Below are 17,636 nucleotides of genomic sequence, written 5' to 3' on the forward strand. Positions count from 1 at the left end.
CAGGACCAAGGCAGTATCAGGGATAACTAAGATCGTGCGCTCAGTCAGACGCTTCACAAGAATATTTAGCAAAGCCATAAATTCTTTCTTTAAAGACATAACTCTAAGGTAAGATGGTCTAAAAAGCAGACTGGAGATATTCAGCTCCAAGGATGAAAAAAACCCTGCCCCTCTATTGCAACAATAGGACAATACCATAGCAGCCAAGCCCAGAGCGACTAATAAACCCCATCCAATTCCTTACTGAAGTCACTTCAGACATCATCAGCTCTTTCCTCAATACCCACTCCTGAAGTACAGCAATTTTTCACGAAGAAAAAAGGTTATCTTTTCTTCAAAAATCTCATGCAAAAGCACTTTTCAGAGGCTTTTAATCTCAGTCAAATAAAAAGGCAAGGTAATTCCCACGGTGATATTCTTCTATATTCCCAAAACAAGTTCCATATACTCTGACCACCTGAACTTTCCCCTGAATTTATATGCAAAGGAAGATGGACTCTCCTACTATTGCTGAACCATAACCATCCTTTTCTCCATATTGTTACTGCCATAACACCAAAAATACTTTAGAAAAGAAACTGTAGAAAAGAACAATTAAAGTAACTTCCCTGCAGTGGGCTTATTCTGCTACCAGAAGTGGCCTATGAAAACTTTAAAGGAAAACATCCTTTTTCTGCAAATTCTATTATAAAGATTACACAAACTACTAGATTATGCAAACTAATCTACTAGCTTTGTGAAAAGTGAAACCTGTTGTGCAACATGCTTGTGGTGTTCCACTCTTTAGATAGCACTGCAATGGGATTCTGGTTCTGCTAAAGTGATACTGCCTGTACCATACATTTTGGAGCTCTACTACACTCTTTAAAAAGAATCTTCAACCATGTCTTAAAATGCAGCCCTAGAGACAACAAAGAATAACTGCAATATAACTGTCTTTAGTGAATCATAGCTTTAGAGCAGGACAAAAAACTCTCAGAGGGCCACAAAACCTACTTTTGGTTCATAGAACTTGTTTAATAAACCAGCACTATCTGTAATTCATCAGGTCAGGAAAAAAGTAGAAGGAAGAATGCACTTAAAACATATTTTTTCTTAAAAAGGTCTGAAAAACTACATGATTTCCAGTGACTTGTAAGTGGATGAATGATTCAGAAAAATTATTTCTGTTTAAGACTGCCAGATGCCAAATTCTTATGAAGTTAACCTATTTTATATTTTCAAATTATCATTGGCAAAACAATTTCAAAACATTTCACATCTGTGAAGTGCCAACTCTCAACCCCACATATGGAATTTATATAGGTGTATCAATTTATCACAGAAGGAGCATGAAATGTTAATATACTCACAGTTCCACCCATGTGAGGTGGCAGATACTCTCCACTGATGTATTCCTGTACATCACTCTTGTTTGCGAACTTTAACATGCTTATTGCCTCTGGGCCAAGCCAACCCTTCACGATTTTAAAAGCAGCTTAAAGACAAAACAAAACAAAAAAAACCAAAGAGTATACATCAGTTGTCAGCAAAGGGGGTTTGTTGGGTTTTTTAATTATTTTTTATAGGATTTCTTTTTCCTCCATATTGGTAGATCTTACACAACACAAGTGAGCTACATCCTCTAAGATACTTTTCAGAGCAGGTTCTGTACTTTTATAATGGAGATAAATCAAAGATACTTTTTCCATCTTCTCTGTAAATACTCTTTTCCTTACACTGTTTTAGTAACTGACAGATTTGTTGTCTTGGAATTTAGCCCAGGAAGTACTGAGGGGTAAAACCAATTGTATTTCCAAATCTGACTGAGACGGGGTAGGAAAGATAAGTATACACTCTTCCTATCCGAAATGTTTTGTTGATTTAAAGGACACTTGTTTAGATCTACAAAGTGTTTTCAAACACCATTGTTATTTCAGTGATGGTAAAACATGAATATACAGTAAAATATATGGGATTCCTTAAAGGATTCAAGTTGAAAACATTTAAGGAATAGACTAGTTTTCAAAGTCTCCCAGCCTTTAAAAACAACACAATGAATATGGATTCCATTTAAAGTATGATCCAAAATGCAACGCTAGAAGGAAAAATAAAAGGTAAGCAACCATCAAATTGACAGATTGAAAGATCTATGCTTAACAAATGCCACTATTCATCTGTATCTACACAGAGCAGAAAAACACTTCCTATTTATGCCTCTACATTTTAAGAGTTATCACAATCTGAAGAGAAAGAAAGAAACAAACAACAACTTACCGTTCATTATCCATGGCATTTCAAATATTACTATCTTGGCTGAAAAGAAAAAATAAAATCTGAATGCCAAGTGTTAAGCATTTCTCTGTTTAAGAGTAAGCAAAGCAATAATATTAATGTAAAAAGCCAATATTCACTTCAGACACCTCCACGTTCCCTTCCCTGTAAAAGCAATTTTGTATAATTGTTTTTAAGTTGTATAAGCTTATTGCTATTACTATATAAAAACAATGGTTGTTTGCTTGGAAAAGAGACAATAAAATTTTAAGTTCCATACTGTTTATATACTTCCTGGGATATTACTTTTTCTGACATATTGTTACTAATAACTAATCTCTCAAGTAAGGCAAAGAAAGGCAAGATCTCAACCTGACCTAAAAAAGCAACTACTGAACAGGAAAAAGTTTGACTGGTATATTCAGCACCTCTTCTTCACAAAAAACCAAGTACTGTGAATCACTGTAAATCCGTTTTCTCCAAATATTCCTTGTTTTAGCATATAAGTTTGAAAATACTTGGAAGTGCTCCAAAATTTTCTCTTGAATGGCAAAAAAAGAAGAACAACATTGCACTCGCCTTGATATTTGATCAAAGTTTTTAACTTGGATCAGCAAGCTGAAATCTAATATTCAGAGTTTAAGCAGTTTCTGTACAGAATTTCAATATTCACAAACACTTTCACCTAAAATTTATAACATGTTTAAGATCAGTTAGCAAAAGCTACTCCATGTTTGCCTATCCATAAAAAAATTAGCAGGCAAGTAAGCTGGGTTATCCAAGTGTGCACAGAAACACGTCTTACTTATTTTCAGAATAAGCCCTTGTTCCCTCAGATTTTCTATAGCTATTCATTCTTCATCCCCTGAAGAATTCTAGAGGATACAAACTGTCATGCAGGTTTGTAAAGCTTCTACTCAAGTACCATCAAGCAATGGAAATAACAGGCCAATTCATTTCTAACATATCTTTATGTTAATTTTTAATATATAAAAACATATTAGATTATTACTTCATAAAAAGTTGCTTTTTGATTAATGTAAAATTTATTTATGAAGTTGTGCTGACTTATGGACACAAAAATATTCTGACTCTGTAACATCAACATGTTCCATGTAGTTACCCCAGAAAGAATATGCAAAAACCTTACTCTCCCCCATCTTCTGTCATATTATGAAATGCTCTTATAACAGAAGTCTACAGTGTTAATATTTAATATACAATACTTACTGAGGAAGTTTGGGTAATAATCTGTAAAACAGTTGACAATAAACCGAACAAAATCCAAGTCCTAAAGTAAAAATCACAGCATAAATGCAATGTTATTCAAAACATTAAAAATACAGGTTTAGTTAAGAATAACACAAGATACGTATATTGTAATCAAACAAATGCTAATTTTACACATACTACAGACATCAAAATGCAATCCAGTGTTTTTCACTTCATTAAACTGCTGCAGGATTGTGGCCAAACTCAGCTTTAGGACCTAGGAAAGAAGTCGGATTTATGATCGGAGCAATAACTTAAGTATCTAAACTACTGCAGAGTATCAATATGAATTAAGACGTGCAGGAAAAGCAAACCTTTAGCACTAAGATAATCTGTCAAGCTTCTCTGAAGTATTATATGGAAAAGCACTAAATATACCAAAACTTCCCTCCAATAGTTGTCTCACATTGTTCAATATACTACCGCACTCAGTAGAATATTTCCAAAGGAAAAAAAATAAACAAAAACACAAACAAACAGTTTTCATTTAAAGGGGATTTTTTGTTTCAGTATTAGTTCGTGGTATGCAGAGAAATTGTGGGCAGACACTTTCAGAAATAGCACAAAACATTCCTGACTGAGAATCTAAAGCCTGTTGTAACAGTCAAAATGCTATGGAGAATGGGTTCCTAGAGCAATGTAAACATACTGCTAAAACATTTGTGGACAGGGAGAACAAAACCCCAAAATACTGTGTAAGAAGACAAGCCACAACTTGAAAGCTTTATCAGTAGCTTCAGTAACTAGAAACTAGTTTGGCATCTTTAGAGGCATTTATCTCAACTGTCTGTTGCTTGTACTAAATGCAGTATCTTTCATTTAACAGCATGAACACAGTGATGGATTCCAAAATAACAACTAGAATCTCCATTAACAAGGATGCCGCTCTCTATCAGATTAGCAGAAGGACAGATACAGTATTTCAATTAAAGTCTGGAATTAGAAGTACAGATTTCACAGACCATTCAATAACTGCACCTATTCTAGTTACCTGACATGGTGCAACACGGTATGAGCTATTAGAATTATCAGCTGCATACCAGTGATGAAAGCCAACATAGTAGATGTGCATAGGAATGGAACAAAAAAGAGGTACACTCTGGAAAAGAACTCGGAAATCCTAGTTCTTTTAACATAAAACTTAACTACTCTACATGCCTATAAACAGCCATTAAAAATATTCCTGTTCTCTGATAAATGTACCAACTGTAAAGGAAGACTGTACAATGGGACACTTAGGGACAGTGCTGTACTTAGGGACAGCATTTGCTGAGATTGTGCCTCTGGGATTCTCAAAGACACTGGAAAGAAGTTGCTTCAAAATATACTCCATAAAACCTAAATCAAATTGATCTTTTACATGAAGGAAATTACTACAGTCCTTTATTCTTGTTATACAAAACCATAGCTCCAGTACTGCCCTTAGGAGCGTGGACAGACAGCTCTCGCAGCACTGATAAGAGTAAGAACACTGATCCTCCCTTTCAAAGTACTTATTTAGGGCCTTGAGGGAAAGCCATACAAGTCCTGGCTGAGGTCACTTGGTCTGTTCAGCCTCAAGAAGAGGAGACTGAGGAGAGATCTTATGGCAGTCTACAACTTCCTCATGAGGGACAGTAGAGGAGCAGGCACTCATCTCTTCTCTGTGGTGACCAGTGACATAACCCAAGGGAATGGCCTGAAGTTATGGCTGGAGGGGTTTAGGTTGGATACTAGAAAAAAGGTTCTTCATCCAGAAGGTTGGGACTGAACAGGGTCCCCAGAGAACTGGTCACAGTACCAAGCCTGACAGAGTTAAACAAGTGTTTGGATGACACTTTCAGGCACATGGTGTGACTCTTGGGGATGGTCCTATGCAGGGCTCAGGGTTGGACTCTATGATCCTTCTGGGTCCCTTCCAACTCAGCATATTCTGTGATTCTGTGATTTATCAAAATATCTTCTCATAAGCCTGTGCTGCACAGTTGCAAGGTCTTAATGCAACACAAACTATCCTGCCTGCAAAAGGCAGAAAAGTTTTTGGGTTTTTTTTGTTGTTTGTTTGGGTTTTTTTCTTATATTCAAATGCATTCTTGCCATACCAACCAAAAAAAAAAAAAGAAACAACAACATAAAGTTTTAGCCATTTCTGTAATAACAGGAGAGCATGGTATTTGGTAAGAAAAATGTCAATATTCTATAGAAATACCATTTTTCTGACCTATAGACAACCTACAAAATTTTTAGTTATTAGAATAAATCTATAAATATGTAATGAAAGGCAGAATCTCCATCTTTCATGCTAAAACAGCTTAGATTCAGCTCGATCACCAAACTAAAAGCAAAGTTTTCCATGTGCTGCAGAAGACAAAGTTTAATATGTAACAAACTATTTTGGAAACTGCTCATGCCATGAAAAAAAGCCCAAGGTAACACTGATGTCAACAATTGTTACATTATTTAGATATCAAGGACTGTACAGGGACTTCCCTTTTTCTGGGAACATAGGTTAAATAATTAAAAAAGCAATCAGGAAAAGGCAATAAAAATACTTACTATGTGACTGATTCCAGTTTCAGCCATGTCAAATACCACTGTTAATGGCTTTCCATGATCTCTTTTGGCATAATGTTCTAACCAAAATGCTACCAGTTTCTTTTTGTCAAGTTGCTGTTTAGGATCTCTTGTATGATGTTTCACTTTGAACCAAACTTGGAGAAGAACACACAAAAGTTGAAACAGATCCAAACCAAGAGAAAACATTATGCAAATAGCTATACAGGACCCAGTGAAATTTATTAACACTTCTGAGTTTGTCTTCTACATTTCTACTGATTTTGTGGCTACTGAACAGTCAGAAAAACAACTGCATACCTCTCCACATACCCCCCCTTTCCTTCCTCACATTTTTATAAATCCAACTTTTCAAAAACTGAAAATACAAAGAATTACACCCCAGAAGAAACATAAGTGGAAAAATACTTTTCATGCATTTAAAGACTACTTATCTAGATTATAATTTCATAATTTCAAATTAAATCATGTGGTCCTAAGACAGAACATTATGTTCAGCATGTATTTTATGTGCTGCTGTAAAATTTATGTTTCTTTTTCTGTTTAGGTTTTCTACAGCATTGTACTTGATGTGTTTTGAAAAACTACTTATATATGCATTATGAATTATAGAAAAAGTAACTGATCTTTCTAAAATAAATTGAAAAATTTCAAAAGGTGAGCAATATTGTCTAAATGAAAGCCCAATACATATTCACCTGGAATAAAACTAGATGAGTCATACAGAAACTTGTTTTTCACAAAAAACCCCACAAGCATAATTCAAAGTAACAGGCTTTATAAAAATGTCTGAGACCAAATTACTGATTATACAGTGAAGTGATAAAAGAAATATTCAGGGCAGTAATGTGAAGAGCAGCCTTCCTGTTTAGTATCTTTATGATATCAAAATTAGACAAGCCAGAAAGTAATTTAGGTGCAGTCTTAATATTATTCTCCCTGAAACTTAGAAAGTATCAGTGAAAAACCTCAAGATTTCTTCTCCATATCCTTTACTTCCAATTGCAAAAATGAAACAAAAAAAATCATCATGTAAAGAAGAGAACATTTTAACATTTAAATAGTATACTAACTAGACTAATTTCAAAATTTTTAAGAGAAACCCCTATTTAAAGAGAACATACATTGAATTATTATATTAGTCGTTAAAACATGCTAACAATCCAATCTCTTACAGTAATGACTATTTCTGGAATTATAAACTAGCCCTTGCAAAAAAAGGAAAAACAAAATTTCAGACTTAAAGTTTTGGGTTTCTCCCCACTCCCAAGGTTCAAGATGAGTTCAAGGTTCACGAGGCTTGGAAAGTGATTTGTTTAAAACGCCTTTTTTGCCTCACAGGATTTAAGCTTAATTAAAAGTAAATATGTGAGATGTTACAACAGATTTATTTATAGAAAATAATACTGACTACCTATCATACACAATTTAAAAAAATCAAGAGTACTTGCAATACAGTACATGCAATATTTACTGCATGCCTACAAATTTTACTCTTCCATTACTAGAAGTTAATCACACAACTTCAAAGTTCATTCTCCAACAATTCTCAGCTGTACATGCTGTTTCTGAACATTCCTCTGACATAAAGAAAAAAAAAAATCAACAACAGAACAAGAAAACCATTGCAGACCTTCCTGTGAACCACTGCAAGTACAAAAGCACGTGAGCTGCTAGAAGAGCACTGACAATGCACTACAATAAGGAACATTTATCCTGGCCACATACTCACTGCAGTGGAGACAAAAACAATGAGCTTACACAGGCAAGTGAAAAAGTGCATTATAAATAGGATGAAGGTTTATGATTTTTTAAAACTGCTGACAAAGTTTACCCATTCCCTTTCTGTGACCCAAAGAAGCACTCCAGGCTACTAAAATACCATTTCTACCAAAAAGAACTGCCAATATGTACCTACTTCTGTTCTTAAGAGATTTATTTTTCAAAAAGATGCTAAAATGCCACAAAGAAAATCATGATGAATGACTCAAATTATAGTCTGTATAACTTACATAATTTATAGCCCTCTTTATCGTATCCATGCAGGAAGAGAGCGCCAATTTCAAATAACCATTTTGGAAGGACAGATTCTGACAAGTCTGCAAAGCCAAAGGAAATATTATTTCAGTAACTGTGTTAATAATCATACTGTAACTTAACATGTTAAGTCTCTAAAAATGCAAAGATCTAGCTACAAAATATAAAAATATCTTCATAAACCACTTTGAGGCCTTTAGTAAAGCAAATATTGAGATCATCCGAAATCTCTTCTATCTTCTTCCACTCACACTACAGAGTAGGATCTATTTACTGAGAAATAAGAATAAAAACTCTGTAAGAAAAAAATGCTGCAAATATTTATTTTGCTCATATTTGCAGCCCTCCTCCCCTTGCTCTAACTTTTAATTCAGATTGTGAAGTCCTGTAGACAGAGCTCGCCTTCAAAACATTCTCACAGCACAAAAATGAGATCTATTCTACTGCGTGTGCCAGAGTAGTGCTGTTACAATGAACAAGAGAGCCCTGTTGGCTGTGGGGGGTTTGTTGTTTGGTTTTTTTTTTTAGGACTCCACTCAAGTAACTGGGAGGAGACAAAACAAGACAGATGAGTAAGAATTAAAACCAAACCAACAACAACAAAAAAAAAAGCTCTGTGTTACTTGCGAGACCTTTAAGAGATGCTTAATGAAACTACATACAGAAGTCACTTGTATTTCCATAGGAAAGCAACACACAGCTTCAAAATCATTATATAAACACAGCTTACCATTAACTGTATATTCTTTCCTCCACTGAAAGCTTTCATCAATCATCTTTAAAGTATCATCCACAACATCATGACGCCAAATCAGATAGTTTTCAACCCATTTATCATCTTGCTGAAGTCTTTCCACATCTCGACAATCATATTTATCTGATTTATCTAGCAAATAAATAAATAAATTAGTGTAAGAACATAGCATTTGCTAGAAAAACATGATGAGATTTGCCAAGTGTATGTATATAAGTATCTACTAGGTACATAGGATCTCTTTTGCAGTTTCAAATTTAAGCAAACAAGGCAGAGCATAATAAATTGATTGAAACCTGCTGTGATGCTATTTAGGGACACTACAAGATTACTGTCACTAGAAAAACATTTTCTGTGATTCCTATTCAAAGAAAAAAAACAATAGAAAACAAGAAGGTACCTGTAGAACTGGTGTCATTTTCCTAAAACCAGTTTTTTGTAATTAACATGAATTATTATATAGTCTAAGAATCTCTGTACTGATGAATGTGTACATTAGGCATCACTAGCTCATGCTTACAGGCATCAGCTTGTCAGACAACAAATGTTAAAATTACTATTTTTGACCATGTGCTATACATAACTGCAATAAACAAAACTGTTTTCTCTAAAAAAATTGCATTGTTTCCACCTATTGTAAATTGTTACCCTAACAAACACAAAGTACGTGCAACTCTAGAGGAGTACAAAAGCTCCTAAGACTTAAAATCTTCTTGCACCCCACTAACAACACGATAACAGCTTTAGGAAATACTTCAGATAAAATAGGAGTTGTTGCTGCTCTTTTTTTTAATTTTTTCACAGGGAGGCTTGTAAAACACAAATGCCCAAGTGGACCTATTCTTATTGTAGATATGCTTAAACAAACGCTCAGTTTTTAAAACAATGCTCCTCTATCTGAGAAATTGGTATAAACAGAATGTAAATCACGAGCCCATGATAGAAACAGGCTTCTGAATGCAACAGACACTGATACACATCTCTTTGCTAACTACTAAAAAAAAAAACCACAGAAAACCAAGAAAACTTACATTTTTAAGCTATTGACATAATTCTTTTTTTTTCCCAAGGTAAGCATGAATTTAATACTGATCATTAATAAAATCAGTTAATCTTCATGTACTGCAAAGACTATTCCTTTGTCAGCAGCAACAAATTTGAAATAACTACTTTCAGAGCCATCATAATTAAACTACTCAGAACTGTGACTGGATGGTTTGAGGATGCATATTTCAATCAACTTAGCTCTGAGGAAAATGTTAAGAGAAAGACACCATTAAATTCTGTCAATATTTGTAGTTTTACTGGTCTACATCCAAAGAAATGACCTATTTTACTTGTCTTTCAATTTATAGTGTTTCCTGTCACAAATTAGTCAATATAGCTGTAAGAATATACCACTTTTAAATGTGTCCATCCACTGAGTTATTATAGTTGCACTCCCCCAGCGCATCTCTTCACACCTGACTGCTTCTCACATACATTGTCTACTGGGTTCCTTCTTCATTAGGTTCCAAATTTCTCCTTCCCTTGATCCCATCCCACTTCCTTACCTTGCTCCTTAGACTAGCCTAGAGTTAAATCATGCTTTCCTTAATCTTAGCCTCCTACTTGCTCCTCTCTGCCCAAAAGCCTGCAATCCACTAAAACCTCTGTAACTATTTAAGTTCCTTCTCTCATCATTTCTATACTTGCACAAGACAGCTGATTCCCTATAGTCTGACTAAGCCCAGTAAAGTGATCACTTAGCACAAGACTGAAGTGCTTAACTTCCCTGTGGCTCTAGGTCAACAGATGGATTGCAAAATTTCTAGGTATGAAATTTGTAGTCTCAACTGCTCATTTGAAATTTTATTATTCCCCCAATGATTTAGGGTGTGGACATAGAAAAGCTAACAGTACTTCGTTTCAAGTGAAAAGCATGAAAAATTAACACTGAAGAAGATTTCTGCAGGACATCTGAGTCCTAATTCCTCCCTGCTCACAGCAAGGTTAACTTTCAAGTTCAAACAGGTTAGATACTTTTTTCTTAGTCATGTTTTGAAAACTCTAAAGGGTAGAATGATTCCACAGCCTCTTTTCATGTAGCATGCCTTCCAACTCATAATCCCTTCAGAGATACTGTCATGTACAGTAACTAAGCTGTCACATCCACAGCCAGGTAAAGCAAGAGAAGCATTGGCTTCTCTCAGCCATAGCACAGTGGCTGTTCTGTGCTGTGCCTTATTCACTACGGTGCATGGGCTATTCAAGCCATACCTACCCACTCAGAGCCACAGCAAACCAGGGCTTTGTGAGATCAAATATTTACTTTAACATCAGTATTACGTGTCTCCAGTGCCTGAGGTACCTTACTTCACCTTAGTTTAGTAACCTCTAACATGCACTAGCTTCCAGCTTTGAGTGACCACAGTTGATCCATCAGCCAAGTATTTTGCTGAGAACAGTCCCATGTACATCCTATTTATAAAAGGGATTTGGGTACTGTGTACCTGAAGAGAAAACCCACCGCCAGGACCCTGAGATTATCTCAGTTGGTTAGAGCCTGGTAATGCATGTAATGCTAAGGTTGTGGGTTTGATCTCTGTGGGGGCCATTCACCTAAGGGCTGGACTTGATGATCCTTGTGGTCCCTTCCAACTCAGAATACCTTGTAATTCTGTAAAAACCTGACAAGATAACATTTCACACTATTTTCTGAGGCTCTCTTCTCTGCTTTCAGTATCTGTCTGAGAGCACAACTGTCAAAGTGACATAACTATGCATCTCGTATCAAACTGTAACTTAAAAACTGAGATATCATTATGTGAAACAAGCCTCAGAACACATTTCTCAGCCACTAAAAATTCTCCCAAACTCTGAACTTAGATAATATTTAAATAAATATAAAAATTTAACTTTGTGAATATTTTAAGAAAACAAAAGAGGAACAGAGAGAATGTTTTATCCAAACTTCCACCACCAGTGGGAAGCAAGCTGGATTCAGAGATAGGGATAGTTGAATATTCTCAACAAGGAGTATGTAACCTTAATTTATATATATATATAATACAACACACTAAACCAAGGGGAATAAGTAGTAGAATTGTGCATCCACAAGCACTTGCAGAATGCCAGTATTTGAATCAGGTAAGCTTAACAAGACCAACAGAACAACAGGAGTACTGATTACTGTGTGACTTTTACCTGATTTATCCCATTCTTGCTACAAAAGAAGTAAAATTTAGAATGAGAAAGCGAACAAGAAAAAGGTGTTTTATCTCACATATAAAGCAGAGTGATATGAAATCGCTGGAGTCCTTCCAAGAACCCAGTGATTAAAAATGAGTCAGTTCAGAGGAGGAATTTCTCTTAAAATTTGTACATGTCACAATTTTACAGACATGGGGAAACTTGTTTTCAAACTATGCTGTGAAATATGTTTCTAAATTTAAATCATTCCTGAAACACTTGACTGTAGTTCCTGTGTTATTAGAAACTTCTGGAGTTAAATTAGAATCAGTTGAAAGAAAATAAGACATTTGGAATTCTCAACACATAATTTAAATACATCCTACACCACAATTAAGAAGCCAGAAAGGAAAACAGAAGTTGAGGGACACCCAAATGGAAATTCAAGTGAAACTATAAACTGAAGCAACTTACCTCAGACAACCTCCAAGCCTAGTCACTCATGATACATGTAAACATATACTGGTAATTTTCTCAACAGAAAATTAGGTGCTTGATTCTTCACACATACAGAACTGCCATTAAGACACTGAGACACTAAAGTTAGTCATCCTCACCTCAGGAAGATGGACATCTCTGTATTTAAGTCCATAAAGAACAGAATTTCATGAAGTATTTGGAACACACACCACTTGCTCTAAAGGTAACACAAGGAACAGCATTAACAGCTACTTTTGCCAGAAAAAGATATTGAAATCCACGTATGCAACAGCAGTGCCAGACTTTTGTGAAACACTTCATAGTCCAGAAAATTAGAAACCTGATTACTCCCTTAGTCCAAAGGATTAAAATCTTTCTGCATCACAGAATAGTTCCACAGCCTGTGGAAGAAGCAAAACTGGAATGTTGCAAGACTCTTCCATTGAACTGGCAAGCTGTGTAGAAACCAAGCAAGACAGATACAAAAGAGCAAGAAAAAGTGTAATCTACTTAGCAAATTTTATATTTACCAGAGCATCAAACCCAAATTCTAAGATACACATGAGAGAGTAACAGCGACAATAGCAAGGAGAAGAGGCCACGATTAGCCCTCTTTATTCCTTTAGTTAAAAGGCCTTCAGGAAAATGTGAATGAGCAAGACTGACCAGATATTTACCCTTATTCTGAAAACAGTTGAAGTTACTTTCATCTCCTCATTGAATATTTGAGGTTAAGAGAAAAGACTAGAAGAAGACAAAGTTCTGTCTGAACAGCAGCTTCTTATATTACTTGTATTACTTGCCTTCCCTTTTTTTTTTTCCATTTAAGCAAGGAGTTCTGTTCTTTCCATAAGCACATCCTGCCCTTTTAATAGTTGTCTTCTTCAAGCAGAGAAACCTACAATGAAACTGTATCATTTAATTACCATGTTTCAACATAAAGGATCTCCTATAACACCAGACAACAGCTCCGAAAACAACCTCAGAATTGCACAAAACTGAATGAACACGAATTTCACTGCAATACTTTCACTAGAAGAATGTTAAGTCCTTGATGCACAAACTGTCACATCCCTTGTCTTCACATCATGCTTTTATCAATGCCATCTACATTAAAATGCCAGGAGTTCCTGGAGGAGGTCCAGCAGGGGGCTATGAAGACAGTTAAGGGACTGGAGCATCTCTCTTACAAGAACAGCCTGAGGGATTCTCGGCCTGTTCAGTCTGGAGAGGAGACCTTATCAGTGTCTAAGTATCTGCAGGGAGGGTGCCAAGGGGATGGAGCCAGGACAGAATCTTCTTGGTGGTGCTGAGCAATAGGACAAGAGACAATGGGCAGAAACTGATGCACAGGAAGTTCCACCTGACCATGAGGAAGAACTTCTTTACTGCGCAGGTGACCGAGCACTAGAACAGACCAGACTGCCTGGAGAGGTTGTGGAGTCTTCCCTCACTGGAGATATTCAAGAACAGTCTGGAGGCAATCCTGTGCCATGTGCTCTAAGATGACTCTGCCTGAGCAGGAAGGTTGAACCAGGTGACCCACCGCGGTCTCTTCCAACCTGACCTATTCTGTGATTACCAGGAGAGCAATGCTGTGCTGCTGTGTTTTCTTCCCATGTTCGTGCTTTAGGAAAAATTATACAAATTTGAGAATATTCAACAGGAATATAGAAGAAAGACTACAGGACTCAAAACCAGGCAGTACAGCTAAGTCCTGCACTAAATTAATCCAGAAGTTCAGAATTAACAACTTGAATGACTCCTCCCTTCAGAACAAGCTCTTATCTAGAAAAGGACAAGACATACATAAAGCTAAGTAGTGATAGCAGCTTTGAACAGAGAAAAACACACCCAACACTTCACTGTACAAAGCAGGGGAAAAAAGCAACTTAGAAAAGTATGTCAAGTGTTCCATCACACAAAGACTCTCAATTGAACTACTGCCTTAAAGCCATTTCAGCCAAGAAGTCTCAGTCCAAAATGGTCATAATTATTCCTCTGATCTTGGCTAGAAAAAGGAAACTCATTTTAATTGGCTTGTTGATGCCAAACATTAAGTACTATAACAATTCAGGTATGTGCCTTCAATTGCTAGATGAGGAAATCAGCAAGACTGAAAACAATTTAAGAAGGTCAGTAGCCATAAAGGGACAAGGATAAAGAAAACAATTATTTCAGTCCAATAAAGAATTATTTCAATAACAAACAGCAATAAACAAATATCTGTCTCCACAAGATGAGATAAACTTTTAGCAAAACTGAACACTTTTCAGTGACAATAGAGACCACTTTTAATAGAAGGCTCAGTCATTAATATTACAGAGCTTTTTATAAAGGTATGTTTCCTATCTCATCCTTCCACCATCCTCAACCTGAAAGCCAAGAACCAGGGAAAATGCATTTTTCAGAGGATTAAACCGCACAAGCAGGTATGTAAAACATTACTTTAAGAGTCTTTTACAATAGTCCTATCACGGGCTTTTTTTAGGGATGCACCATATGTCTAAAATTTTATTTGCAATCAGACAATATGATTAACAAAACCCATTTGGTACCGGTTTAAAGAAAGTCATGATGAAACTTAATTCTTTAAATTGGAGTGGGAAACTTCTTTTGCAAAATCTTTTTCTGAAAATTAAGCTTTGCCTATAGGAGAAAGTAAGAGGATGTAAATGGGGAGGACAGGAAATACAAGCAATTAGAAATGGTAAATATGCAAAAGCAAATGCAAAGAAAACCTGTTGACTGGAAAAAACCTAATAAGATTTGATTATAAATAATTTCCATTGTAACATTAAAATGGAAAGTAATAGCCCAGATATAGAAGCTAATTTTAGAAATCCTCTAAGGAATGAAAATTCACTACAGAAAAAGACATGACTGTTTGCTAGAAAACACTGTTAGTACCAGTCAGTACTAGAAAATAATCTTTTGTTTTCATTGTTCCTTTCACTACCAGAATCAGTTACATCACTAACTCTAACAAAGAATCCAAACAGACAAAAGAGAAATTAGGCCCAAAAACTGTGAAGACAAAGCACCATCCACCTACCACATCAGACAGTGTTTGTTAGTCTATTGGACTGAAAAGAACTTTTCACTATTGGAAATATGCCTTTTAAATGCAAGAGTTTTAATTTAATGGGACATAGATTCCTCAGAAGACCTGAAGTTGTCTTTGGAACCCAGCTAAAAAGTTAAATGAAAAGAAAAAGAAAACCATCACACGATCCCAGTTAACATGAAACACTGCTTTGCAGATAAGATCCAACAGTGGCCAAACTTTCCTTCTAGAATCCCTGAGCAGCCAAATTTGCTCAAGAACTTCAGCAAGAAAGTTCTCGTGCGAGCTTTGGGGAAATAAGCCAGTAAGGTTCTCTGACACTCTATTTTCCACACTGTATCCAACTATCAAAACGGTTTTCTGATTTAGTCACGTAAATGAAACAACTGTATGATTCAAAAAATAGATTTATGGTGCTTTCAACTGCTGAACAAAACTCTTCCCATCCTACCTTGAAAACTATTAAGGCCAAAGCATATTATTTGGTTGTAACTTTTATGTGAAATATCAAACTATAACATTCAACTCATGTCGGAACATTAGACTTTTCTGAATCAGCTATATAGTAATATAGTTTTGTAGATTCTACTTTAATGTAAAAATAGCATTCTGCCAATAAGTGATTTCAATGGCCCCCTAAGTTTTCATTTCACAACAAAAACAAACATTACTGTAAGGTCATCACGGCATTTGTGACCATTACTAATTCTTCCTGCATGAGAGAGTGAAGGAGGAAACCAATAACTATGAGTTACAGAATGTAGATGAATTACTTCACCATATTTGATGATCAGAACCACCAAGTTCCTAGAATAACCAGTTACACTATTTTCCTCAGAGGGAAAATGAAACAGTGACAGCTGCAACCTCCAGAAACTCAACTGCCTGAAAACTTAACTCAAACCTTTAACACCTGCAGTTCACCTGTAAATGGAATAAAGTCTGCTCTGTAGAGGCCCACAATTCTATGACCACTCTAAACTTCCACAGGAATGATCAGGTTCTCAGCGTAGCCTAAACGTGCCCTTAGTTTTGAAAGCAGATTAAAACTCCTAGATATGAAGCAATCATTTGTACCCTTACACCACAAACTCACAGTTTTGGGGGTGTCTGCATACATGCACCTCCATGTTTCTTTTGACTAAGAAGCATAAAAGAATATATTTAAGAACACACAGTAAAGGCTGAAGGACCACTGTAAAACTGAAATCCTGTGTTTTCCTCACTTGGAAGCGGCGCAACAATGTTAATTTGCTTCTGGAATTCCTTAATTTCAGGCAGAGTCTTAAGAACATAAACTCAAAAAAGTCCTAATCCTATTTGCTTGAAAGGGCTAAGAGCCCTAGACTGTGACCCAAAAATGGGCTTACTGAGAAAAACATGTTCAAAACACTACAAATAGGATTAGGGCTTACCTTGCAACAGTATTCAATTATTTTAATGGCTGTATCAACCAGCCCAACAGAGGCTTCATCACAATTAGAGAAACTTGCAGAATTCCAAGATTTTAAGGGATTGATCAACTGAAAGGGTAATACTCCCTTTCCACAGCAACTGTCCCAAAGCAGTTCTAGGCTTTCTGAAGTAACTATTTATGAGTGTGACTCTAGGATAAGAGAATATAAAGCAAGTTGAATCATCTATCATATGAAAATACACACTTACTGAAAAGATTAAGAGCCAAAAGAATCTAGAATTTAAGACAATCCTCCACTCAACTGAGCCTGAGCTTTCCAAAGACACCTTTATTCATTTGGAAATATGAATTTCAAATGGTAATAGAAGCTCTCTCTGCCTCAAGACTTTCTAATAATTTTGTCATCTTGCCAGAAATATGTCATCCCTAACCAAGACCAAAGTAGACTCCTTTATGAAACTCAGCAGAGCAGCCATATGCGACAAAGTTGTACCACCCTCAAGGTTTCCCAAAAAAGTGTTCTGGCCAATTACAAAGAAGTCATAGAAACATATAAGTCTTACATAAAAGTGAAAGCGACATAACCTCAATAATTCTGATCAAAAACAACAAAGCAAGGCCTGTGTTTGCAG

General features: G+C 35.9%; 1 protein-coding gene across 1 annotated transcript in view; it reads right to left on the reverse strand.

Annotated features, from left to right (window-relative positions):
* The window catches only part of MOSPD2 (motile sperm domain containing 2), a 33,190-nt gene that overhangs the window by 14,183 nt on the left and 1,371 nt on the right, over positions 1–17,636 (reverse strand). Inside the window, exons 3-8 of the mRNA XM_032679729.1 lie at positions 8,846–9,001; positions 8,091–8,177; positions 6,061–6,215; positions 3,484–3,544; positions 2,257–2,295; positions 1,353–1,477 (exon numbers count right to left, since the gene is read on the reverse strand). Coding sequence (XP_032535620.1) covers positions 1,353–1,477; positions 2,257–2,295; positions 3,484–3,544; positions 6,061–6,215; positions 8,091–8,177; positions 8,846–9,001 — 623 coding nt within the window. The remainder of the gene's footprint in view (positions 1–1,352; positions 1,478–2,256; positions 2,296–3,483; positions 3,545–6,060; positions 6,216–8,090; positions 8,178–8,845; positions 9,002–17,636) is intronic.

This window comes from Chiroxiphia lanceolata, chromosome 2 (genome assembly GCF_009829145.1).
Source record: "Chiroxiphia lanceolata isolate bChiLan1 chromosome 2, bChiLan1.pri, whole genome shotgun sequence".
In the NCBI taxonomy this organism is placed as follows: Eukaryota; Metazoa; Chordata; class Aves; order Passeriformes; family Pipridae; genus Chiroxiphia; species Chiroxiphia lanceolata.